Here is a 27,360-nt window from a genome sequence, read left to right on the forward strand (position 1 = left end):
CTGCACTTTCCTGTTGAATATTTGCAATTTATTTGCTTTCTAAAACATGCATAATGAATACACATTAAGTTATGTATTACATTTTTATTAAATATGTATCACAGCATGTATCTTTTTACACAGGATAATTACTAAAGTGACATTTCCTGCTACCTAAATGTGCATGGTTTTTTATTTTTATTTTTTTTTAAAAGAGAAGGATTACAATTGATTTACATGTTTAAAAAAAAAAAAAAAAATTCTGTACATGGCATTTTTTTTATCCAAACTATATCCAGTTTGAGTTTCTGGAGCTCAGTATTTACACTTTAATCTCATCACCTCATGCAATAGGCAATATTATAGGCTTATAATACATTTACAAAGCAAATACTGATAGTATCTTGTCAAGGCATGTTCCAGCATTAAAATAGGATTTAAAACACAAATTCCTCTTAAAATATACAGCCACTGATCATGTTCATAATTCTTTTAAATTTGTAGGCTATTCTTTTGTAGATAATTAAACAGCAGTTTGGAAAAATACAAATAAAAGGAAGAGCAGCAGATGAAAAAGGCATACAGAAAATAAATCATGGTCAACTTTCATACAGAACAAGGCATTTTTTACACTGGCAACATTTGCCTATATCCACTGTGTGTCATTAATCCAATAGGTTTTGCAGTCTAGTAGAAAGAGCAACAACAAACAGGTTAAGTTATATTATTATCCTGAGATTTTTTCCTCTGCTTGAAGGCATCGAAGGACATAAAGAATGACTTGATAGCAGAAAATGTATTGATCCTGTATAAAAGCATAAAAGTACATAATTAAAAAATACAACAATGACAATAGAAAAAATTAACTTACACTCACCTCAGTCTGAACCATCCCGTGTCTCTGAAGTCTCATGTTTCTTACAACATCAGAGATATCAAACTGAAAAATAGGAAAGCTTTGAGTACTTCATGTGCAACATCCTCATAGATCACAGTGTATTAACTGGTACATACGTCAGCATCTTTACTGATGAGTCCCAGAACAACGTCTATGCAGATGAGGGTGCCAGAGCGGCCGATACCAGCACTGCAGTGTGTGATGATGGGCCCCGATCGATGAACGTGTCTCATGTAGGAAATGAATGTTAGCAGCTGCTCAGGTTGAGAGGGAGTTCCATGGTCAGGCCAGCCAGTGTAATTGAGATGGGTCACATGTTGAATTTCATTAGTCTGAGAAGAAAATATAATTTGTATTCAATTTAAATATCATCATGTACCAACTAGGCTAATATTAATATATACACTTTCATCACTTTACCTGTATATCTTTAACTTCAATGAGCCGGATGACAAAATTATCAAGATGTTGATCCTTAATGAGGGTGATTTGTAATCGATCATCTACCATCTCAGCTGTCCGCGGTGTGTCTGGCCAATAACGCTGACATTTCACTTTGCCTCCCTCTACTTCTTGGGTCATCATAGCTATCACATTGGACTTCTGTTCCCAAACCATTTGCCAAAAGTCACCCAGAGTTGTGGGCAGGGGTCCCTGACAGGCTATATACATGAAGTCCTCATTTTTGACAGGCATATTGATGAAGTTGGCATTAATGTAACCGCCATCTTTCCCCAGAAGGACACGAGTTGTATCGACTAAAAACACAAAAGGATTGTTAAAACAACAAACAGTAAAACATATTTTAAAATTGATACAATTTCTATGCAATGATTTCTTACAAGGAACAATATTCTTATAGCGATTCTTTCTCTTGTTTTCTTTTGTCTGACCAATTAAACAATCATCCAAGGGCTGAAGATTCTGTAGATTCTGTAAATAAAACACATGAATTTAACAAAACATAAAACGGAGTTTTGTTTTAAACTATATTATACTTACTTCAAACTCCTGCAGTGGAACTTTTTGCTCTAAAAGTCCCCTCATTGTGCGAACCACAGAGCTGAGTTTAAGGCCAGTGTACTGGCCATCAGGGACCACTTTAACAAGGGGTAAAGAGGTCAGCTCGTCCTCTGTAATGATTGGTCCATCTGAAGTTAGATAAAAAATTGAACAGAAATTAGAATTGTAAACTAACAGCAGCTACAACATATGCAATTCTTCTTACCATCACTAGATGTCATGTTTTCAATAGGCAGCTCATCACTACCCCATGTGATATCATCTTCATCAGCATGCCCAGCACTCAAAAAACTGAAACAACTAAAAATGTGTAATTTTTGTAAAAGAAATTGAACATCTGTTGGAGTCTACAGTACTTACGGTTCATCGAGTGGATCATCTACACTCTCCTCCTGCCATTCCATGCTGCGATGATTCTAAAAGTTCATCAGTTTGATCAGTGATCGAGAATAGAGATGAACAGATCAACAACATTGAACATCATTTATGGAAACCTTAGGTGAGTCCTCTGGTAGAGAGGAACCGTCACAGTCAGTATCTTCTGAAAGTTCTGTGCTTTGGTCCATCTCCTTATTCTGGTCAAGCGAGCCATCATCATAATCTGAAAAAGTTTATTTTTAGGGAAACTAAACTTATGCCTATTCTGCAAGATAAAATATACCTATAATACCTATAGGCGGTAACTCAGGATAGCCACTTGATTTGGATCCATCCAGGGGGGGAGGAGAAGGCTTGCTCTTCATGCCATATTCTGCACTCAAATCTAGACAACAGAAGAATAATGAAGTAACCAGGACTGATTTGAATTTTTTCACTCTCCAACAGCATATACCTGTAGCTCCATTGCATTTGTCTGAATTGACTGGTGAATAAGATGGGTTCTGCTCTGGAGGCCTGGACACCATGAGATGTACAAGGCCTTTGGTTTTGCGGATAGTGGTGACAGCTTTGGTGTGAGACACCCCTGTCATCATTTCATTGTTTACCTTAAAACAACACAAGACAAATTATATCAATTAAAAGCAATTCCAAATAATTTGCTATTATAAAACATAAAACTAATAATTTACTTTCAACAATCTGTCTCCAATTTGCAGCTTTCCCGATGCCTCAGCTACTCCTCCAGGAGTGATGGACTTAACAAAGATCCCCCTTTCTCCTCCAATCACTGAGAACCCCAAGCCCCCAGACAAAGGCTTATCCAGGTCAATGTGTATAGTTTCCTCCTACATCAGAACAAAGCTGTCATGTTCACAGTGGTCAAGCTAATATTTTAATTAATACATCTCTATATATTCACCTCTGCGGGACAAAGGGATGAAAAAAAATCAGTTTCTCTTGGAGCATCTACTTTGAGGAAACCTACAATGACAAACATAAACATGACAAACACAAAAAATACATTTTTTTTTTTCTTTTAATAGGGAAAAAAGACCTAAAATATACCATTAACACCTGATGAAACTTTGGGGCTGATATTGTTGTTGAGAAAAGGGATACTTTTTTGTGCAGGAGAAACAGGCTTTCCGTCCCTTTAAAAAAAATAAACAAGTCATGTGAATATTCCTTTAATTCCCATATTAATTTAGAATAAATGTTAGTGACTCCTTATATTTTGACTGTGTTTAATGGTCTTGGTCAGAGGTGATTACCGTGTAGCTTTGATAATGAGTTCACTGAAGGAGAGTTCCAGCAGCCTATTGCTCTCACTGAGAGTTAACTCCTGAGTTGGAGCCCCATTGATGTAATGGACGAGGTCCAAGGGTCGCAAACTACCTTCTTCAGATGCTAAAGATCCAGGGATTATGTCCTTAACAAACAAAACTCCATACGGGCTGTCACTGCCACCATCTAATGCTAATCCTGTAAGAATACAGTAGGCATTTATTCATAGTGTTACAATCTGAATGAAGAAACTAAGAAACTAGACTTTCTGACTATTTGAAAATGTTGCATGGTAAAATATTATAATACTTTACCCAGTGGTTGTTGGGTGCCCTTAAAACAGATATCAGGCAGCAGATGGGCTTCAAAAGGTGGCTTTGGAGCCTCTAGGACTCTCCCTACCACTAAATCAACAACTCGAGGGGCTGCCCGCACAAGATTGACAACTTCAGTGTGGCCCATATTTGTGACATCTGTGTTGTTCACCTAAAAAAGAAAACATTTTTTAGACTGTATAATTGTAAATACAGACACTGAATAGGTCAAATGTCATACCGTTATCATCCTGTCTCCTGGTCTGAGCCTGCCATCTCCTTTGGCTGGGTCTTGCACTATGTCGTGAATATAACATCCATGATCATTTCCTTTGGTGAGAGTAAAGCCTAGACTGCCTTTCTCTGATTTCAACAAAGATACATTAAGCTCCACCTCCTAAAAAAAGGGAAACCATGTGTAAATAAATAATTTATATTGCTGCCTGTTATTATAAGGTGTTGGCAGAGGGCAGTTATGTTGTGTTCAGGTCAGTTTAAAAATCTTAAGTTTCAAATATTATCTGAGATATCTTGTGTATCTGCATAAAAGATACTGGGGTGGAAAATGCACCTTCATAGTAATTAATGCAATTTACCGGCACATATTCATCCGCATCCTGACCATTGGCCGAGAGAGTCAGATTTAGAGGATGTGGTAGAGGAGGGGGCAGTGGATCTGGACTTGGGCCAGTTGGAGAGGAAACCATCGGCTCAGGACAATCTATATCAGCTGGTAGTGGAGATGAAGGGCTTCTATACAAAGAGAAATAGTAATGGAGTAATAGAAAAAATACTAGAAATTGTGTACAACCATTAAAAATACACTGATCCTGAGATCTCACTCTGGCACCATTTTGCACAAATGGAGACATTCTCCTATATATAATAGTGCTAAAAAATAAAGGAACTACTAATAATAATGACCACAGTATATCTAAATAGATTAGACTAAATAGGTTAGAATAGACTAACCCTCTGCACTTCTTATTCACAGTTAATTTCAATAAATAAACTACTGAATAAAATTTAACAAGTGAAAAGACCCAGTACCTTTTACTTAGATCCAGTCTTGTGACTGATAGATTTGGAGAGTAAAAGGCAGAATGGGTGCTGTCATCCATCTGACCAGAGCTGTTGAAACCCCCCAGGGCAAGGCTGCTACTGGGATTCTGATAAACACTGCGGTCCCATTTGTGTATGCTTGGACTAAACGCTTCCTCAATCTCTTCATCTCCATCGGTGCTATCACTGTAGCTGTTTTGACGGACAGGGGTTTTTTGCAGTCTCTCTAGTGCATCCTCTACCAAAGTGTTTTTTGCTTGTGTTCTTGGAGATGTGGTGATTTTGCTCAAAAGCAAGGTGGGATCAGCTTTGGATCCTGGTACTTTTCTGGGTGATGACATAGGAGTCTGAAATAAAAAAATTCTCAGTTTAAGATAAATAAGTGCAACATATTGTTTGAGATGGTGCAATATTCTGACCAAAGCTGTGTCCACTTCACGAAGTATGCCTTGTTCAGGTCTACAGATAAGCAAAGTCACCTCTTGTCCTGTTCCTCTTAACGCTGAAATCACCTCCTATATTTGTACACAATCAACACCCAACAATCATGGCATGATTCTTAAAGAAAATACAAGTGATTAAAATGTTTTTCCTACGTGTTGAGAAAGTCCTTTGAGTGGGGTCTGGTTGACTTTTAAAATGACATCCCCAACCCTAATACGGCCACTTTCTGCAGCAGGTTGTCCAGGAAAGAGTTTTTTCACACGAACCATGCTAGAACCAGGAGGCTCTCCTGGAACATTCTCCTCTCTACTGAAGCTGAAGCCTAACCCTGATGTGTTTTTCAAAAGTGTCACATCAAACATGTTTTCTGTTAGGGCATAAACATGGAAAATAGTGACTACAAATATACTGCCTGATGCCCCCCTTCTTATATGCTCTTTATTTACTCACCTTCTGTAACAAAGCTGTAGTCTTGTCTGTTTGCTTGTCCTGTGCTCTGCTCATTGGTAGGCCCAACAGGTGGTGTAAATTGAGGAGTCACAGGGGCATGCAGGCTGTCTACAGGAGGATGACCCTTTTCAAGTAACAAATGCACTTTCTGTAAAAAAAAATATATATATATAGCAGAAAATTATACTTAAATAGGCACATACTATGCAAAATTGACTTTAATGAGTTTTACCCATGTTATAATGGTGTTTCCTTGTCATTAGTTTACAAAGATGTATTTGGGTTTATTCAAGCATGGTTGAGAAATCTTGCTCTCAAAATTATTGTTTGCACCTACCCAGTATCCCTACCATAGACCGTATATCTACCCAGAGCTCTGTACCAAATTGTGAGTATTCGAAAAATGAATAGCCATTCTTCAAAAATCCTAATGAAATATAAATGAAAATCTGCAACTAGCTACAGAAAAGGAACTCAGAGGTCCCAATTATTATTATTATTACGCAGTTTAAGATCAATATTGTAGTTTACACTAAACTAAATGTAGAATGGTGATCTACATATGTTATAAAGTACCAGATAAAGCTTAACGTGTCCTCTTTAACACAGCCTGACCATTTGTCACCTCACCTGCCCAGTATCTCTAAGTGCTTCCACTGCTTGTTGATGAGTAGCTCCATCCAGACTCTTTCCATTAACTGCCATAACACGATCACCTGATGACAAAAGTGTCTTAATATTGATTCTTTTTTTTTTAAATTTACTTTAAATTGTGAAGAAAATGTACCTTTCTGTATCCGTCCATCAAGTTCAGCAGCTCCTTTAGGTATGACAGCTTTAACATATATCCCTCCGTGTCGGACACTAGTGTTTACTCCACCCTGTGAATTTCAGATCAAGAGTTAAATGTGGTGAACAGATATAAATCCTATGCTATTGTATGAATGGGGACTTGAGTGAGTTGTGGAGATTTTTTTTACAGTGATGTGATTCCCATGACAATTGCCTTATTTTTATTTAGTCAAATTATAATGAGGGTTATCACTGAAAATGAAAGAAAAAATAAGGCAGGGATCATGCTTATGTTTTAGTGATGGGTGAAAAAAAATCATCCACAATGTTGTTAACACAAACAACAATATGGCTCTACTACATTTTATATTTAGTAAAAACAGTGATAGTTTTGTTATAATGAATGATGGTGCTTTAACATGATTTTATAGACAAAATATTAATGTTCATTGATTATAATACAAGATATACATGTTTTATATGTGCAAAAATAATACTTTTTCATAAGAATGATGGAATATGGAACCCATGTATTAGTGACAAAATATGTATTGGAACATAGAGTTGAAAAAAATGAAGAAAAAACTGTATTGCAAGCACAGGCTGTTAAAAAAGCATTAAAAAAATCAAATGTTTGTTTGATTTTTACAAAGCATGCAATCAATGTGATTCTGAATCACAAATGACACCAAATAAAAAAGATCTAGATTAGCAGCAGTGATAAGCCAAGGGGGAGGGGGGAAAAACCAAGAGAAGACGTAAACCTTGCCAAACAGTACCGTGACACTTATGCCCAGACTGCTGTCTTTTTTGGACAGCTCAGCGTCAAATAGATCTCCTGGACGGAGACTATTGACCCCTGGGGCATTACCATTTACATTTTCCATGATGCATTCCTGTGAACAAAGAAAAGGCCATTAAGGTGAATTACTACAAGGTGCAACATGCAGAGAGAAGAAGGTTTCGAATCACTTGGGAGGAGGAATTAAGCAGAAGCTGGAGTCAGGAGAGGACATGCATGGCACACCAACATATTGCATTTGTAAATACAACAAGCATGGGGCATCTGTAGCAAGCAGTTAGTAGCGAGATTATTGTTTACGCTTTTTCTTAAATATCTATGCGATATACAGAGGTCAAGAATGCTATACCACATGGTACCAACAGTATTAACTGACAATTAGAGTTACAATTAGTTGTTGGACCATCACATGCATCACCGGTTAATAGTTCACTACCATTTCATCCATGAACTATTTTCCAGGCCACTGTAGAGAACATGACACAGGAGCAGGAGGTTTGGCAATGCTCTGACCCTCAAACTTGTTAAAACCTTTTACTTTTTACTATTACCTATTACTAATGATAATAATAATAAAATATATTTTAAACTATTAGGTAAATGTCACACCTTTTTGGTCATAGATTTATTTTGGCTGGAATATGTCTCCTCATCCATGTCTGAGTCCCCACAGTCGGAGGGTTCTTTCGGTAGCTCTACCACTTTTGCTTTTCTTGTTTTAATAGGCAATGGTGGTGGACGTGGATCCAGGCTGATGTTAGGATCTGGTTTATGAGATCCTATAGATGAAACTGTCGGCGCCATTTTGGCTCTGTCCAAAAATTGCTGGACTCCACTAGAAGAGGGTTGAGTCACTTTTGAGGTGATTTTAGAGCCTTGTGATGGGGAGGAGGCAGAAGACATGGAGCCAGTGTGAAGAACAGGACTAGGGCTTCCTGTTGGTGCCTGTTCTTCAGATGATGATTCCAAATCTGGATTAAGTTTATGGAGGGTTTCCAGTGTTTTTGATGGGTCCTTAGGTTGGTACGGGGTATGACTGGGTGACGAGTCTGAAAAATTATACACAAAAATTTACAAAAAAAATCTACCCCCAAAATATGAAAAATATTCTAAAATTACCTTTATAAAGCCTCTCTCTTGGCTGTGACACTACGAGTTTAACATCATCTGGAGCATTTTGAAGAATTTCCACTGTAGCAGCATGAGAGAGACCTTCTACATACACATCATTCACTGATATCAGCCGGTCACCTACAATGTTTAAGAAGCACCATGTCACAACGTAATAAAATTCAGTCCAAATAAATGATTGGCATACCAGGTTTTAGGCATCCATTAACATCAGCAGGTCCACCAGGAGTGATTGCACTGACAATAGTTCCAAGATCCTTACGACCAGAAGTCTCCCCTCCAACTATCTGAAACCCTAGACAAAGCAGAAAATACACTGAGTCTGCATACTGACAACAGTGGACATTGCTATATTACCAAACACTTACCAAGGCCATATTTGACATCTTTCTTTAATTGTATAGCTGTGATTTCCCTCTCTGGAGATGGTATGGCACTTATTTTTTTCTTTAATGAATCTGTGAAAAGAAAAATAAATTGTATGTTTAAAGTATGCATGCCAGTTTTTTGTGATCAATTGCCATTCTAGAGTGATGCATAAAAGTTAATTTCATGAACAGAAACCACCAGGTCAAAGAAAAGCTTTTAGAGTTCATTGTGTCTTCTATAAAGCTGATTAACTGCATTTCTGTGTGTGGCAGTGCCATATTTTAATTAAATAGATTTGTGTTTCCTATCACAATTGCAACTACAATATATAATATATAAAGTCTAATTTATTTTAACCGTTTGCATAATAAATTAACAAAAATTTTAGTAAAAGCACACTACCATTAACAGAGACAGGGGTAGAAGGATGATCAGAGGAATTGTGCATACTGACACCTACAAATTAAACACATATAAAAAAGTCTGTTATTGATTAATCACATTGTAGTATTGTAAGTAAAAAAAACACTTCTCTAACATACCAACAACATATGCTGGGCCCATATCTTCAATTGACGCATCTGAATGCTTTTTAAACCTGTGGTTCCAGGCTGGACTGCTGTGTGACACAGTGCTGAAAGCTCTGGTAAAGAAAATATTAAAATATAGTTTGTAAGACAAGGGAAATTGTGTTTGTTGCAGAGCTATTATTAATGTAATCAAAAACATATATAAAAAACAAATCAGATTAGGTTACATTTAACTATGTAATTATTATTGTAATACACGATAATTACTGCAGACTCACTTATGCTGTTGTTGTATGAATGAGTCTGTATCGGAGCTGGCTCTCTGGTGCTGTTGAAACCCCTGGTCACTGCTGGTCTCTCCATCTCTGTGCTCAGAAAAGTCTTGGATCTGCCCCAGGTTGTGAAGAGAACGACTCAGTAGCTTTGGATTGGTGCGAATAGAAGAGGGGCCAGCATTGAAACCTGGAAAGTGCAGCTCATGGACTGACAGAGGACCAGAGAGTGCCCTGTTGAGAGCCACCTCAGAGTAGGAAATCCTCTTCAGCTGGTCTGGGTTTGAACGTGTTGATAAATTGCCTGAGCTGACTTTTCGCCCCACTGCACTTTCTGCATGATTGAAGGGGTACTGCAGGCTGCTCAGGGGTGAGTTCTCTGTTTCAAAATAAATACATAATAATTAGATATGAACAGATATTATTGAGCTGGTCTGTAGGAGGAGTATTTGTGTTTACCCAGGTCTTGCAGCTCCTGGTTGTTTTGTCGAGCCTTCATCTGCAGATGGAACTTATGCTGGTCAGAACAAAGCTGGAGAAGATACTGACAGGTCTTATTGCTGTCAGTCTGAAAAAGGTGCTTGATCCCATCAGATGTGTTTTGGAGGCATATTTTCTTTTTCTAGAAATGCAAGTTATAAGGAAAAGAGCATAAGCTTTGTATTACTGATCAACAATCAAATGAGTAACATACATACATTAAAGGAAATCTTCTTGGTCTCTCTCCAGGGAAAGCGTAGCACTGGTGTGCGGTTTCCATTAAGTACTTCAAAGATGAGCACCCCCTTGGAGTAGACACCCAGCATGATGCCCGTCTGGGACCTTTTCTCAGGAAGCACCCGATGGAAATGGACACCATATTCTGTCAACCTTTGGCTTACCTTAAATGAATCCACAGAATGATCATATGATATTCACCCACATAAACATTCCTAGTTATCTTTGGTTAGTGTGTTAAGACAGAGATAATAACCTTGAGGAATTCAAACTCTGCTTCAGACTCTGACGCTCCATAATAGTTGCTGTGAAGCTTGGGGAGCTCTTCTCTGAGCGTTGTCTGGTCCAGTTTATCCAAAACGGACACAGGAATGTAGTGCTCCAATCTAAAATAGGTTTTCCCGTGGAGCTAACCAACCAATACAGGAGAGAAACAACAGAGAAGTATTGCATGGTAAATAAATAATAATTATTATATTTTGTTATTATCATAACAATAAGAGTACATAGATATAATAAGTAAAAACAGATGTTCACAAATGTATAATTATCATTGGGTATTTTTAGTTCAGAAAAAGTTAAGAAAATCTCACCTCAGGTTGGTAGTCTCCAAATTCAGCTTGAAGAGCCAGTGAGGCCAAAAGCATTGCATTTTCCATGTCACAGCACATCCGCTCTTCCAGCACATCTTTCCTCAGCTGTAGGTAATACTGATGTTTGGTCATTGCATGTCTGTAATCACAATTACAATGTGTTAGCCATTCAAGAATCGAGATCTTTTTAAACTCCTATGTCCATTTTATACTTACTGAATGAAGTTAACATCATCAATAAAGAATTTGATACGTAAAAACAATATAAATGGAACTTCTGTCTTCTTCTTTTTCGGATCCTTCTTCCACCCCTCTGGGGCAATATCAATTAGTTTGGCATCAGGTTCAACGAAGAAAAATTCATTATCTGTGTGAGGGATTTACACAGTGAAAGGAGAGGGAGTGAGACCATTTACAATTTCATATCTTGTGAAATATAAACAGGCTATAATATACCACCTATGTTATTTAAAATAATGTCTAGCAGAAGCAGATAGAATGGTTAAATTTAAATCACATGCATACTTGACAAATAATACAATGAATGCCATTTGAGATATGATACAAACATTGATAGAATGACATAAACCGTGACATAAAAACAGAATTAAAAAAGATTGGTGGAATGCAGGTGGAATGGTCCTGGGCTGGAATACCTACACAGACCTACAAGTTAACAGCCTCCATGCATCGCATACATTTAGTAAAACCAAGTTTTGGTTCAAAACATCACAGGAAAGCAGCGTTTATCTTAACTTAAACACACACGCTGCACATATAGTTTGAAACAGTATTATAATATGTAGAATACCTCTAAGATATGCCAGGCCAAAGAGATGGTGTTCAACAAGCCCAATGTGGGCAACCACCATATCAAGGACATCTTTACAGACTGCCTTAATGTCACAGCTCAACTCTAGCTTCTGGCCATTCAGAAGCACCACGCCAGCCTTCCTCTGGATCTCCTCTCCCTTTCCACGCTTCTAGAGTTGGAAAATTAACAAATAAGTCTAAGATCTATGATAAGGCAATTTATTACGCAATAGTAAATTCTAAATCATCACCATTATTGAAGAGGGCACCGATAGAGTCACGACTGGGTCACTTGCCATTTTCACAAACTCAGGTCCAAAGAAATTCTTAAAAACATAGAATCAGAATTTTAAGATCATTCTGCCAGGGTATTTGATTTAGGATTAGAAAAGTTTAATCACCTTGCGTTTGTGCAGTGGTGTTGTGGCTGTGTACAAAGGATCACGCAGATCAAGTGCAGAGTTATGAGACAGCAGCAGGGGTTCATCAGCAGAGTACAGGTCAGCTCTGGACAGCCTCTTGGCCAACTGGACCTGAAGCCGCTGCACCTCCTCCTCCTGCTTCTGAAGTAGGAGCTCTGCCCCCACAAGGCCTTCATCTGTGCCCCCCTCATACTGCCTATAGGAGACACAAGAGCATAGAAATCAGCATAACAGTGCTGCTTCTTCAAGCTTGCAGTCTCCGACATCTAGCAGAACACATTAGGCTTCTAAAAATGGTTCTTTGATAGAGTGTTGGTGTAAACGGACAGAGCACCAGCAGGAGGCTCAGGTCTGCTATGTCATAGATTAGAGAGTTCAGAGAATGCTGAATGAGGATGTAACATAAAATAACATCACTAGCAAAGTATGGGTTGACCCTGCTTTGTGTTAGGCCTTGAGGATCAGAAAATGACAGCAGTAAGGATAAGGATAGAATGATGAAGCATGGATTGAAATAACTATATTGATATTAATGTATGGCTTCATAATACAATTAGGGTTAAACAATATATTTTTAAGTGCGTGCATGTTACCTTTGCGGGTGACTTGTTAGTGACAGGGCATCTTGTTCTGAAGTAAGGGCTAACTGAGAACCAAATCGTCTCCCATCAGTAGATTTCTTAGCTGAACAAAAAAAAAAAAAAAAAAAATATATATATATATATATATATATATATGTAAAATTAAAATGTATGTAAGTGTAAGTGTATAACTGTAGATTTCCTGGATGATTCATATAAACAGTCAGTCGATTACAATAAAAGTGTTAAGACAAATTTTGTATATGTTGACAATTTCCTTGTTCACGCTCCTGGAAACTATGCTACTACTGGCAGCAGGTTTTTACAACAACTCTAAAACAAAAATACCAAACCAATACTTACCTTGTCTGTAATCTGGATCAGAGGAGGTAACAGAAGGGCTTTCACTAGAAGAACTGTAATCACTGTAATACCGATGGTGCGTTTGGATTGGGTCTATGAAAAGAGAGACAATTTACTGACATCTCACATAATTCAATTCATTTATGACACTCATGCATGTGCTGTGACCAGAGTACAAAATGGTTAGATGGGTTTCCCAAGGTTTCATGTTGGGACTATGGTGGCATCTGTATTTCACTGAACTCATAATGAGCAATCAGTTATTGTCTAGCTAGCAGGTATTTTATATATACTAATGTAACTGTATGGCCATTTTAAAATGTGTGTAATTTTAGTATTATTTTGTTGTGGTTTGAAAATCAGACAATGGGGACCACTAGAGCATTCTGTATTATTTAATAAAACTAAATAATAACAAAACAATATTTTCGACAGCACATTAAACAAATGTGGCTAAAAAAAAGGCTAAAACAGGCACAGGGTAAATTGGGGTTGTTGTATAATGGTGCAACAAACAATGGCGTGATTAGTCATGCTGGTGGAAAATAATGACTGACTACATTGCTTGCCACTACATACCTTTTCGTTCAATATTTATATAGTGGTGGCTTAACAAGACTACAAATCTACAGCATGTAGAGTCACCTGCTTGCAACAATCTTGTGTTTTGTTACCACCACTTCAACCAATGTGTCATGTGCTTCAACAGAACTTGAAAGTCCTGCTCCCCAGTATCACTCTTCACTACATACTTTGAATAAATGGCATTCTTGAGTCTTTGCGCAAACATTTTAGTCAGACAATGAAAACATAAGTCAGCCTTCTGTAAACATCAGAAACCTCAGCCCTCTATAAGCTGCCATAGGTAAGTTACTGAAAGAGACAGAAGTGTTACCATTTGCCTGTTTAATAAATACAAGCATCCGAATCAGAATGAAAATAGTATCCTACTCTGGGATGCACAATGAACACTCCATAGGGAAATAAAGTCTCTTGTTGTTGAGTCATTAGTATATAAAAAATGTATGATATATAATTCAGCCAGTGTTAAAAACGGTAACAGTGACAGCAGAACAAAAAAATTCAAGGTACACCAGAACAATTTAAAGGCCTTAGGAAAATATGAGGGTGAAAGCTACTTAAAGAGATTATGTTTTGATCTTGCTGATAATGCAAGGTTGGTTCTAAGCTGGCGTGAGAGAGTTTTAGCATTGGTTTTTACAAATAAACATTACTAACTATTACATCTAAGGACTGTCCATAAAGAAAACAAAATCTTACTATTGTTGCTTAATACTAAAATACTATAGATAATAGCACATTATCATATGTAAGTTCAATGTTTTAATACAGTTTTATTAAAACATTTTTCTGACAATTTAAAAAGCTTTGTATAGATACACAAGGTTTTACAAGCTTAAATTATAGGAAAGTAGTTAAGGTTTGAAAAGGCAAACTTACTTAAAGGTTAATGGACTGAACAGGTCTCCTGTTAGTCAAAATATCAAATCAAAAACAGGAGACTTTGACTGTAATCAGTAAGTTTTACACCCAAACCTGGTACCACCCTGACTCAGACCACATGACCTGTTGCCTTTTGCCGGAAAAGTCCAATAACATTTGGAATTCCCTCATCCACTATGCATGACTCCAATTACAGCCCCTCAGAAGCCTTGAAGCACCTTGACAACAGGATAAGGGGGTGTGGCAGAGAATCGGCTGTGACGTGAGTGAACCAGGTACAAACATGCTCATGCACACACCGGCATGCATACGAATAATGTTAAGATCACAAGATATAGAAATATTCCACATCTTTTCACAAGACGCACAAAGACTGACTGTAATCACTGTGAAAATGGTGAAACCTGAAACACTGACCACTGCTGCACCATCACTTTCCTGCAGAAAAAAATAACAGAAAGAACAGTCTGCCAAGTAATACACCAATGGGGCCCTCTGCAAATGGTCTGTGCTCAATTAAGCCCCATTCAGACCCAGGCAAAATGCTTCAGGAGGAAGGAGAAAGTATACTGCCTTAACCCCTGCCTCCCATTTCCCCTTGCTCCAACATAGGCATGTTAGGGGTGTCCATGTACACATAGTATCTTTATATTCAAAACATTTATATCATCTATACATGTACACGTAGTATCTTTACATTGTCTTCAAGAGGTAACTATTTCACTGTTCACTGTGATTGCTTAAATCCACCTGTCACTCATTCACACATGACAGAGATGGATAAACAGAATGACTGGGTGAGTAAGTCTGTATTTGAGCATAGTGCGGAGTTAAAAAATTGAAGCACAGAAATAAGGCTGCAGTTTGTTGTTTTTTTTAGCACCATATCGCCCAGTCCTATAGTCATAATAACGGCATGTCATCTGCTCTAGCATGAATTAGAGTAGATGAAAATTAATTTATATAGTAAACATGTTGTACCTTTTGTGATGTCTAAATCTGATGCTTTCAGCTTCCCTGCTTTCAGCTGGTCAACAGACACAGAGCCACATGTGACTCATGAATAAAAGTAGACTTCCTAGAGAAAGACTTTACCAAGAATTCAGTAAGCCCCCAGAGGGAAACCTAAAGCGCTTGGGCCTGACAAAGGTTAAGCAATAGTTTAATGTGTGCCTGTTTCATGCAATTGCTAAGTGAGGACACCCATTGTACTTAAAATTCTATAGGAGAGTCTAATTCAGATGTATATCAGGAGTAGGAGTTCAGACATCTGTCTACCAGTCACTCTGTCTACTCCTGATATATACTGCCTGCTTATCACACATTTTTCCTTCACCTAATTTGATAAGTAGCCCATCTTCTGGCCTCAAAAGACTTGTGATGAAATGACACCAAGTGGCGTGAAGTGGTGTAATGAATATATACAGCCAAACAGCATGTTACATGTTGAAGGTGGTTTTGACACAGAGTCTATGGACCGACCACAGTGCGTACTAAATTTAGTTTTGTTTACATCACTTTTGCGTCAGTCTTGTTCACATGTATACTTCACATTATTCACCTAAAACATGAACCATGAATCAGATGAGAGGCCATCAGCTGATGGCGAAACTTATTTCTGAAGTTATTCAAGTTGATGAAAATTGCCAGACAAATGTGTCAAACACTCTCTGCAGTGCCCATTCATATAAATATGTGATCCAAGCCCAATTCCAAGCACTGTTACTTGCACCAAGGACTGTGAATGTGGGCCCCAGATCGGCCGCATTCACACCACAGAGTGCGTGTGGAGCCGCTCTGAGAGCTCCATTTGCACAAATACTGGCAGTGTGAAAATGGCCTAAAATGCATAAGTAGAGTCATTACATTTCTGCATTTTAGCCCTACATTTGCCATTGCTGTTCATGTTATTTTAAGATTAGAACATTTAAAATGGACTAGAGCCAATGGACACAAAAACACCTAATTAATTATCATGTTCAACAATATGTCTCAATAAAAAATGCTAAAAAGAAAAACAGCATGCTATAAAAAGCAACTAACCTTCACCTCCTTTTCTGAACAACTGAAGTTTCCGTTGCTGCTCCTTGATCCGGTCGTAGGTGCTAGGAATTCCTGAGCCTACAGATAGAGCCGAGTGATGGTGTGGCTTCCTGCTCTTCATCCCAAACTCCCTGGAGGCCATAAGGGGCGACTTGTGTCTGCCCCCAGAGTAAGTACTTAAAGCAGTGCTGCCTCGCCGTGCATCCTCCAAAGCCCCAAAACGTAGTGCCTCTGGGTCAATATAGGCCAAGTCTACAGAGGATGCCCAAGGTTTCCGGGGCTGGCTGGGTCCCGGGTCTATGTTGGGGAAGTGTAAAGAACGCCGGTCCATTTCCACAGGTCGGCCTTTCTGGTGGGGGTGTAAGGGGTGCAGGTATGGGTAAGAGAGCTGATGCTGAGGTGAGGGGGCTTTAGGGTACAGTTCTGTTGGTGAGCCTGAGCTTGGCCGATAGTCTGACTGAGAATATTGTGCCATGGCTGCCTCTTCGGCTTTTAACACGTCCTGAGGTAAAGAGCCCATAGAGCGACTAAGGCCACGATTTAGAGAGGCCTGCTCTTGAGTCCTGGCTCGGTAGCGTTCCAAAACTCTTGGAGCGGCACTTCTTCCTGTAAAAACAATAAATAAATAAAAATCATCATATGTCTGGCAGTTCTATGTGATGATTGATTCAAATATTTCAGACAACAAAGTGAGACACAGTAAAAGAAGATGACACAATAAAGGGAAGGTACTAGGCTCTGTTAAAGTAGCTGTTGAGCTGCTTAATAGGGAAGTATATCAACCACAGGTAAGAACAGGACTGACTCAGACCATTTTATTAAGCAAAGTACTGCCAGCAACAAAAACACAAAACTATACTGTTTAACTTTACTTGATACACCAATAAATAAATTGAAAAATCAGTAACTGTGTAATTTGGAAACTCTTCAAAGACTTGAAAGGGGCACATCCACAGCAGAGACCTCCCCTTTAGAGCACTTGAACCATGGAGACAAAGGCCTGATACAGACAGCAGACCAGCAGCTCCACTGGTGATTTAAATACCCGTCTGCACTTTGTACAGAGCTTACATAATCAGGAAGGATGCCATGATTGTGTGCTATTCTCTTTTTTTTCCAAGGCCTGGAAAATTCTCATACAGTTCAGAGAGAAACCACTGGGAGCATTTGCTCATATTTTCCTGAATCAAATCTCATTCATGGATGACAAAGTAATGCTGCGCACTCGGTCTTCCTCTCGTTTTCAGCTATGAAAGTAGCTTGTTGCTGTTAAGTAATCGTTTCAGAACCAGGGGCCACCTGAAAATTGGAACATGTCAACAACTTTCACGTTATTCTTTGTCAGAGATTTCCCAGAATACCAGATAATTATGTAGGAGCAGGATGGAAGGAGTTAAGTTCTTATCAATAATAACACTACAGATAGAATTTTAAATGCTTATCTTACCTGAGGGCAAGCCTTTTCCCCTGAGTCTCTCCCTAATTTCTTTGCTCCTCTCAGGGAGTGACTCTCGGTCAGTCAGCAACCCATCCAGCTAGGGAAAGAAAACAATAACGTGTGTTAGAACCTATAAGATTCTTTATATTCCTGATTATAAACAATCACAGTATAAATCAAGATTTTGTCACAGTCCTACCACTAGTAAAGTGGGAAACTGAATATACTTATACTGTAAGTGCAAAATAGAGTGACTATCTGTCTATGTTACTTCACGCTCTACTGCACATGTCACCTACAGAAAGAGCTGCTGTCCTGTTTGTACCATGTCTGTCTTGTAGGATTTCAGCATATTTCAGGCTCTCCCGGGGTCTAGGCTAGTTTTATCGATTAATGTCCGACTACTAAAGTTTAAGCCATTTCTTCTTGTCATTTACGCAGTCACCTGCATTTAACGCATATGGGTCATTAAGTCATATCCACCTCACTAATATTAAGTATTTAGTATCATAACTTATTTTATCATACGGTGATAAACTGTTTTAGTGCGCTGACAACAGTGCTAGCTAGTGTTGCATCTTCATTTTAACTGTGCAGACAGCAGCTCTTTCTTCACTGTGCACGCATCTGCTGTTTTGATAAACAAATAATCCATCTATACAGTAAAATGAGACATCAGCAATTTTCCTTCATAAATTTGCAGCCCTTATAATATTAAACACACATACACAGTTGCATGTGTACCTGTGATAGGCTGCCCATGACCAGGCGCACCAGTTTGCGGATGTAGGAAAACGGAGGGTCACAGCTGGAGTTCCTGATGTGTTTGCTGCAGATGTCCAGCACCGTGCGCAGCGACATTCGGCTCATTGTGATGTCATCACACATGTTGAGCAGCAGGCTGTTAAGGTGTTCCCCCAACTTCATGGGCTGAGATGTACACATACACAACATTAACCAAATCCTCTTTTATGACATACAAATAAGGTTTCTTGATATGACAGTATCACCAAGGTTAATATACTAAATTAATATGAAATCAACACAGCAAATGCTTAAAAAACAGGTTAAGGCCTGTTTCTTACCTGACTCTGTGGTATCTCATAATCTGCTCCCCAGAACAGTGTCATTCCCAATGAGTACATGTGCATCTGCAAAAGAAGAGAAGAGATTTACTTAGTACAGACCACAGCATTTTGATTCCTCTTGTATCAGTGGGCTGTACACACATTTGACAAATCTAATGGGAGACAGATTAATACTTAAAGATACTGAGAACCCAGGGCAAATCCTAATCGTGAGATTTGTCCATAAGATTTATAAATTTTCTTTTTATTAAAGCGCTCTCACTGTTTGGTAGAGAAATCACTGGATTTCTATTAGGCTTGGAACAGGAAAGAATAATTCAGACCTTGCCAAAGAATGCAACAGCCTTCAAGGACTTTTAGCTAGAGAGTTCACGTTCAAACTGAAAGACAGCCTTTCATTCATTCAGAGAATGTGGAAAAGTTGCAACAAAAGCAGCAGCAATTTGTTAAAGAGCATAGAACCAGATGGCAGTTATGTTGGCGGATGTTTAGTCACAGTTTATCATAATGGCAGGAGCAGATTATATTTTCTGCACAAAAATAACTCAAGTAGCAAGACGGGACTAGGGCTGGAAAACTGACTCAGCACAAAAGTGCTGAGGTCTATGGGAGTGTGCCAGAGACGAGAATCCAGTCATGCGAGCTCTTCTCTCCTCATAGATGTTCACCAAGGCAGAGATATTATTTTACTCTCAAACTAAAGATAAAGAGGACTTCCTCATAGTAGAATTAAAGTGATGTGTGTTGTAAAATAAATAGCCTGAGAGACAAGGAAGTACTAACATTGAAAAGACAGAGACCCAGAGACATTGACATTGTGATAGTAGTCTCTATTCAAAAGAAGCCATATTGTGCTTGTGTCTGTTATACAGTTATAATCTATGACACCTGTGGATCATTATATTAATCAATATTCATCTAAAATGACTTATAAAAGAAAAAAATCTACTGACTTCTTCTTCTGAAACCTGCAGTGGCAAATCGGAGCAGACATCACTGTAAACGTCATCATGCAACACAACAAAGTAAGTAGAAAGCAGGGGGCGTTTACAGTGTCTTGAAAATAAGCAATTACCCAAACAATTGCCCAAACATGCACAAATCCTTCAAATACAATTTAGAGAGAGGAAATTAGAAGGGGAAACAACTATAACATGGGTAAAAGCTCTAAAAAATGTATTTTGCATAATAAATCTAATTTAAGTCAAGTTTAGTCAGACTAGGTTTTGGTTGTACGGAGTACTATACCTCTGATGATGTAAGCCAAGATAACAATCACTGAGCTGGCAGTAAATGCCCTTGGTGTTGTACAGAAATGCAATTTCTCTATCAATGTGGACCTTACCTTTTCAATGTCTGAGACTGAAGTGAGAGTGACCCCTTCGAGAACCTCTGGGGCAGTGAAGGCTCTTAGGTCCTGTTGCGTCACATACTCATCTGTGAAGGAGATGTTTCCAGATGGCATGAGTAGGAGAGACCAAGGGGAGATGATGAAGCCCATGGCCGCAGGGTCTATAGACACAAACGTTGATGAACAAAACAAACATCAAAAGAAATGAAATCACCAATGTGAATCTGCAGGAACAAAGGGGTTGAAGAAGCTAAAAAGAAGGGAAGGAATAGCTGCTGGACAGTGTAACTCCCTTCTCCTTTGTAACCACAGTCAGCTGTATGGTTAAAAAGTGTTATAAAAACATACAAAAGAATGTTTGGAGAGCTTTGGAAAATTCTTTTCCTTGACTTATTAACTCCAGGATGAACAGACAGAGAAAAGGGGCAACTGTACTTGAGGCACCAAATGTCTGCTTTGAAAAGCTGGAATTTGCTAAGTAAATACAAGTTTCCTGTTTAAAACTTCAATGACCATTTGGCGTGTAGTTAGCTGAATTATAAGGTGATTCTAAACTTGACCAAACTAATGTATTGTAAGCCACTCACAAGATGACACCATTATCTGAACCCTTCGACCCAAATTCATTGTTAGCAAATATGAGTAAACAATCTACTGTAACTTCTTGTGGGTACCCAGAGGGTAAAACAATCTCTAGTTTGCCTTGTGCTAAAAGCCATACAGAAGGACATCGAAGACTAGACACTTGTCTAATGCTGACCAGTGAAATCCTTGGTCCAGTCTCATGTTCCTGGAGGATGAAGCAATTAATAAAACTACCCCCATCTCTGGTGCTCTGTTCTAGACTTGGACCCATTTTATACTGATATAGATTTCCAGCGTGAAACACAGAAAGAAATGTCAAGAGCATTTATATATAGACTTTTCCTCTTCATTTGTTTGCAAACACAGTAACAAACCACTGCTGTTTACTCAGACGAACACTGTGCTGGTGGTTTGTACATTATAACGTCTGCATCCAGATAGATACAACTGTCCATTCATTTTTTGTTGCCCTTTATTAACAATGAGCATCAAAAATGTCTTACTGTGTGATTATCTAAAAAATTTGTTATTTTTAAGGTGCACATGCAACTGTGCAACTTCCCTGATGGAGAGTCCACCACTTGTTTGTTTCCATGGAGATTATTGCTTTGCCTGAAATGTTTCATGGTATGGCATCTATGTCCATAGGACCCAGCAGGTCAAAAAGTTATAGGTCAGATCTTTGGAGGTGGAGAGAATGTATGTTTTTGAATTATTCATGAGTAATTGTAATTATAATTGAATAAATGCAAGATTTAAAGAGGGGTTGTTACGCAAAATTGAAATGCACACCAATTGTGCAATTGTGTGAGTGATAGCTCCCAAACAGTGAGCAGGGAATAAGAGAAGAGAGGACTCAGAGCATCAAAAACAAAACTGAAAGGAATTAAATATTATATATATATATATTAAAAACAATAAAAAGTAACATGGTGATTTAAATGTGTTAACAATACCCCATGGTAGTGCAATATCACCACTTATAATATAATACCATTCTGTGGATCATTCCAGGCAAAGCAATAACATCATGGGACAAGCAGGTGAAAGCAGAAATGTTACATAGTGCAGCTTTAACACATTATTAGTGAGTGCAATCAAATGTAACCTTAGCCAAAGGCCGACACTGAAGAAATTCTTTCAGCAGTTATAGAATGTTGAGTGAATGAATAAGGAAACAGGTTCAACTCAAAGCAGTGCTCACAAACTTTCTATTCTTAATGTCATGGTTAAAGTATAATACCTCAGGATGTTGTTGTATCTCATAGTAAATCCTTTTCTTTGTATGCTGCTATTCTAAAAGCAATGTCTTCAGCCTCTTTCTACTTCTGATACTGATGACAACAACAACAAAAAAAAAAGCTTTTCAAATACACATGACACACAACACAGTGCAATACCAGAGGGGTGCATTAATTAAAGTGCAAATGAACTCTAGTAGGGTGGAATACTTGTAAACTGTAGGTCTCCATCACCATCCAATGACATTCATATGTTAGGATAAATAGTGAAAACTACCCACAGTTATGTCAGACAAAATTGATAACTACAATTTTAAGTTTGCAAAATGGGAAACAAATTGGAACAATTCATTTTCACTTGTAATGTCATTAAACATTTTGGATCAAGGATTTGTTGGAAAATTTGTCCTAGTAATTCCCTGATGCACTTTGTTTAGACCTGGGAGAGGGTGCCTTCATTTCTAAGAATCTTGTGCATAACACATGTTCATCCCACATGTTGATACCTTTGTGGAAGAGCTCTTGGAGGCTCTCTGCACTCTGGCTTAGTACTGCCCACACCTCCTCCTCCTGCAGTGGACCTCCTCGTACCTCCAGAGCCTCAGCCAGGGACACGTGCATTTTCCCTGTAAACACAAATTTTAGGGGTTACAATTTTATATGAAAAAAAGTTTTTCAAAAGGTATTTTGTATGTTGCTATAAAGACCATCTAGTACAAACAAATTGATAAACACATGGTTGTCACCACTAATCACATTATTGTGATGACTGGTCAAGGTGTCTTGCTCAATAACATCACAGCAAGGCAAGAGTTCCAACCTCTAATATTCCGGTTGTAGGATGATCCCTCATGCCCTGAGCAGCCCAAAACAATACAATATCTGTCTTATATGCAAACAGGTAAACACATGTTGAGGATTTTAAAGTGTCTAAAATATAGGGCAAACATAAAAAGTGGGGTTTATCTTAATTGCAGCCAATAAATCATTTGTCTTCACTAGGAAAGTTGATATATCAGTTTTTGGTATTACAATTAATATGAGAAGAGACGAGATGGTTTTACAATTATTAACAGTTTGGACTGGTTTGGATTCAAGTATGGACTACTTTACATACTAAAATTGATTTTTACAGCAGAATATTGTAAACATGTAGCCAAGCATCATTGCAGCACCTTTCCCAGATTTGGAGTTAACACATGCTGCAGCACGTTGGGCCCAAGGCTAACAAAGACGCCAGCCATGTCAACCAAAGACTGGCTAACTCTTTTGATTTGCTGATCTTTTTTTCATTTGTTTCACTATAAAGCCTCAAAAGTAAAGCATTAAGGATTTGATCCACTGAAGTTCACCTGAGTGAGGGGGACAATCTGACCATATGTGAAAAGTTACCAAACATTAAATCACTGTCTCCAAGCCTTGTGAACCTAAGGATAGGCTCATCACAAATGAAGAGCTAGCCTAGAACTAAGTTCTAGCAACAGTGAAGTACTCATGTGACCCATCTGAAAATGTTTTGCAGGCAACGTAAAACAGGAATTACCAAACAACATACTGTAGCTCTATGCCCATTACACAGTAAGAAAATGAAAATAACATCTGTGTCACGCAGTACTGGGTTGTGTAAGGAATACTACTATACACGTCACTGTAGTCAATATAGATAATGGGTCTCATTTTGTTAAAATATTGACAATAATCCTTTTGTATGCAAATGTATATAATATATGTAAATGTTTGGAGAATTTCATATTTCAGTCACATTTTATATAATAATCTCAAATTACTCATTTTTGCACTGTCCAAATTTCACAGGACTTCTGTTCTTACAATATACTTTACAAGTATATTGCTCACATCTCATTTTTAAACTCTGCGGTGAATCTTCAGTATTTTTTATTATATGCATACATCTGCCAGGAATTTCGTACCTTATCCTTTTGTTAATATCAAGTCTAAATTACAGTTCTAGGAATTTGTATAATCCAAAGCAGAGCAAATGTTAGCATGGTATCAGCAGGGAAAAAGCTATACATTCTTTGTGATGTCAAGACAAGCAGTAATCAAAGGACGGTTACAAAACACAAACACACAAAAGTACTATAGTATCTGTAGCAGGGGAGATCAGTGGTATCTGCACAGTGCAGATTAACATGAACTGTCCCACTGTAAGTGTTAGGTATCAGGTTAGTTTAATAAATTATTGTATTCATGCAAAGGATTTTCCTGCTACTAATACAGGACTTGGAAAAAACAGTTAATGAGTAAGCAGACATGGCAGAGAGCTATATGTTAATGCAGGAATTTGAGTTAACAATTTCTGTCAGTGGGAGGCAACAAGAAATGTGAGGTGAATTGGGCTAGTACCAATCTTGCTCATTGCCCATGAGAATAGAGGCCATTTGAACTGTGAAGACTGATTGTTTGGTGGCTCTTGTTTTTTCAGTAAAGACCTACAGTGGAATGTTTTTATCTGTGCTCCTCTCTCTCATTGGACTATGCTCCTGCTCATTATGGAGGGGGGCTTAGGAGGCCGCAGCCCAAAACAGTCAGAGCAGACAGCCCTCAGCACTTGAGCGCCTCATTCTTTCTCCCTTTGTCAAACAGTGGGCATATTTGTTCCTCTATGCATTCCCACACTGTAGTTGTACAAAGAAGAATTTAAAACAAGATTAGATTTCTGCTGTTTGAAAGTCTTGGCCACAGTCACAAGGATTTTAAAGAAAATAATCCAGGAAACGTGATAGTTCTCTTTACTCTGTAGTACTTATGTGTAGCTTTTCTTTCCTCCCAACAGACTGAAAAGTGGGCAGAACCCCCTGAAAAATACAACTGAAACAACAGTTGATCTAAGTACAGTCATGTATTTATTTATTTATTTTATGAAAATGAATAAAACTTTAGGATGGATTTCTGTTATGAAACAGTATTTCCAACATGCGTTATGATTTGGGAAGGAATTTGTTCATATCCTCCCAACATCGAGGCTGTGGTTACAGCTGGCAAATGCATTTGGAAGAGGAATGGATTTAAAAAAACACAGTGAAAACAGCAAAAGAAGAAAATAATCCCCCATTTTCAAGTAGACTACTTTGTTAGATATATACCAGATATAACAACAGGGGTACAATCTTTACAACAGACATAACATGCATTGAATCTCTCCTCCCAAATACAATTAAGTAGGTCATAACACTTTTGCACTTAAAGTTAAAGTAATCAGCTAACTGGCTTTTCCAGATTGTCTTGATCTGACATGTTGAAACTGAGGACTAGAGCACTGATCTCATATAGTTTGGGCTGTCTGCTGATTGAGGAGAGAAGCTAAACTAAAAGCAGAGTTGCACTTTTCCATGGACATCACTGCTGCTCTGGACGTATGACCCTCAGTGCCCATTTTGGGTTCAACCTCATCCGCTCCATTTCTGTTAATCACAGGGTTGCTATGAGTACCGTGACAAGCGGAGCATGGTTTTGCAAAACCTCATTTCAACCACTCCTCCCCTCAGAAACCCAACCCACGAGCTGTTTTCCCTATGCTGATGCTCACTAAGTTTATCAGAGGGCCAGGAATTCCAGCCAGGAATGCCAGTCTTGCCCAATCTCTCCACCTCTTTCTATGGGCTTGAATGACACATATTCAAACTCGTGGTGACCTCTGACACAGGGATAACTTTACTACTTTTCCATGTTAATGAAGGGGGAGGGGGACATGGCCGCCACTTCCTCACACCCCAATAAAACCTTCAGTGTGTGATGACATGTTATAGCCTATATAGAAATGCCTTTGTTAAGGCTACAGACGCACTATGGCAGCTTAAGCTGGCTACTGTGTATTCAAGTGGGGGTGAACTTGAATGGTGTTATTGATTTGCTTTAAATAATGAGGTCTCCCTCCAGAAATAGGCTATTGTGGTCGTAACTTCACAGGCTAGTTCCACTAAGCACCAACACTAATAGGTTATCCTATCCATCTATTCTAGTCTTGAAATTGAGGATACATGGGCCATTATTTTCCCCGGCAAAATGTCCTGACAAGAACTCACTTATAGCCACAAAATGACCATAACGTACACCATACACAGCAAGTATCAAAACTTACCGGGCGAGCAGAGCTACGCAAAAACTTCAAACAAAAGTGGTGGTGCTCCAACAAGGCTAGGAGTGCACACGGGACCATACGCCATCCCATCCACAAAGCAACATCTTGGGATACTCGCCGACTGAACGCACGGCAAAGACAGGCAACAGGTCTACCGTTCCGTGGAGCTCGTAGTCACACAAATCCACATTAACGACAGGTACTTTCCACGAAGAGAGCAGCAAAATGGATATAGTTCTCCAAAAAGTGGTTAAAGACGTGTTAGATGGCGACTACGCTACACTTCTCCTCAGGCGCAGCCAAGTTGCCAAAACTGTTGAGGAGTGAATAACCCCTCCCTTTGCCCAGAGAGCGTGGGCTGTCTGGGAGTAACCAGACACCTTACTACGCCTCTCCATTGGCTGCCAGCGAGGGGACTGTCTTTACCGTCTCTATAGTAACACACAACCAGGAGCACAACTTAAGAGCTGAGGCATAGATGATGATGAAGGCTCAGTTATGCCTATAATGATGCCTATAATGTTTAGGATAACAAAAATATAGCCTTCTGTGTAAGATTAACACCTTAAACTCTCTCCTTCACCTCTATTGGTGAAGTTCAATTATTAAATTAAAATATTTAAATTAAGTCACGGAGAGCATCCTTTTCTAGAGCTCAATGTTTAGTCTGTGAACTACTTGTTTAGGCACTGGTCACGCCAATCAGGAAGCAATTCTGGTCTGAGTACTTCCTTCCTTTGCTGGACTTCAAAGCCATGGCTAAGTCTTTTATTTATTTATTTATTTATTTTGCCATTTCTACTACCATCTAGTGGTCATTTCTTCACA

At 38.5% G+C, this 27,360-nt stretch overlaps 1 protein-coding gene across 5 annotated transcripts; it reads right to left on the reverse strand.

Moving 5' to 3' along the window:
• Positions 1–78: 78 nt before the first annotated feature.
• ptpn13 (protein tyrosine phosphatase non-receptor type 13) lies at positions 79–26,821 on the reverse strand. 5 transcript variants are annotated; one of them, XM_055153757.1, is made up of 49 exons: positions 26,533–26,821; positions 22,937–23,056; positions 20,599–20,765; positions 19,251–19,316; positions 18,910–19,095; positions 18,175–18,262; positions 16,728–17,333; positions 13,221–13,313; positions 12,870–12,960; positions 12,256–12,472; positions 12,106–12,180; positions 11,853–12,024; positions 11,258–11,408; positions 11,042–11,180; positions 10,705–10,857; positions 10,430–10,612; positions 10,191–10,353; positions 9,738–10,110; positions 9,472–9,572; positions 9,332–9,385; positions 8,929–9,018; positions 8,748–8,855; positions 8,549–8,680; positions 8,039–8,478; positions 7,407–7,523; positions 6,623–6,716; positions 6,466–6,551; positions 5,836–5,983; positions 5,538–5,752; positions 5,361–5,456; positions 4,930–5,288; positions 4,476–4,632; positions 4,121–4,276; positions 3,880–4,051; positions 3,553–3,763; positions 3,347–3,432; positions 3,201–3,262; positions 2,971–3,126; positions 2,733–2,886; positions 2,562–2,663; positions 2,395–2,501; positions 2,261–2,316; positions 2,106–2,191; positions 1,880–2,028; positions 1,720–1,810; positions 1,298–1,635; positions 994–1,209; positions 857–919; positions 79–784 (listed from the first exon to the last, which is right to left on the reverse strand). In XM_055153757.1, exons 2-49 carry the CDS (start codon positions 23,049–23,051, stop codon positions 707–709), a joined length of 7,518 nt encoding a protein of 2,505 aa, XP_055009732.1. In that variant the 5' UTR covers positions 23,052–23,056; positions 26,533–26,821; the 3' UTR covers positions 79–706. The 5 variants fall into 5 exon arrangements, with proteins under 5 accessions (XP_055009732.1, XP_055009729.1, XP_055009730.1 ...); XM_055153754.1 differs by having other exon boundaries at positions 2,106–2,200; XM_055153755.1 differs by having other exon boundaries at positions 2,571–2,663; positions 7,392–7,523.
• Between the last annotated feature and the right edge of the window lie 539 nt (positions 26,822–27,360).

This window comes from Boleophthalmus pectinirostris, unplaced genomic scaffold, assembly GCF_026225935.1.
Source record: "Boleophthalmus pectinirostris isolate CB_2022bp ecotype Guang Dong unplaced genomic scaffold, ASM2622593v1 HiC_scaffold_18, whole genome shotgun sequence".
Taxonomy (NCBI): domain Eukaryota; kingdom Metazoa; phylum Chordata; class Actinopteri; order Gobiiformes; family Gobiidae; genus Boleophthalmus; species Boleophthalmus pectinirostris.

Excerpts from the sequence above, each read along its gene's own strand:
- ptpn13 (XM_055153753.1), bottom strand. The coding sequence starts at position 23,051 with ATGCACGTGTCCCTGGCTGAGGCTCTGGAGGTACGAGGAGGTCCACTG. Across the intron at positions 2,664-2,732 it reads CAAATGCAATGGAGCTACAG|ATTTGAGTGCAGAATATGGC; the intron begins GTATATGCTGTT and ends TCTGTTGTCTAG. Across the intron at positions 1,811-1,879 it reads TTCCACTGCAGGAGTTTGAA|AATCTACAGAATCTTCAGCC; the intron begins GTAAGTATAATA and ends TTTTATTTACAG.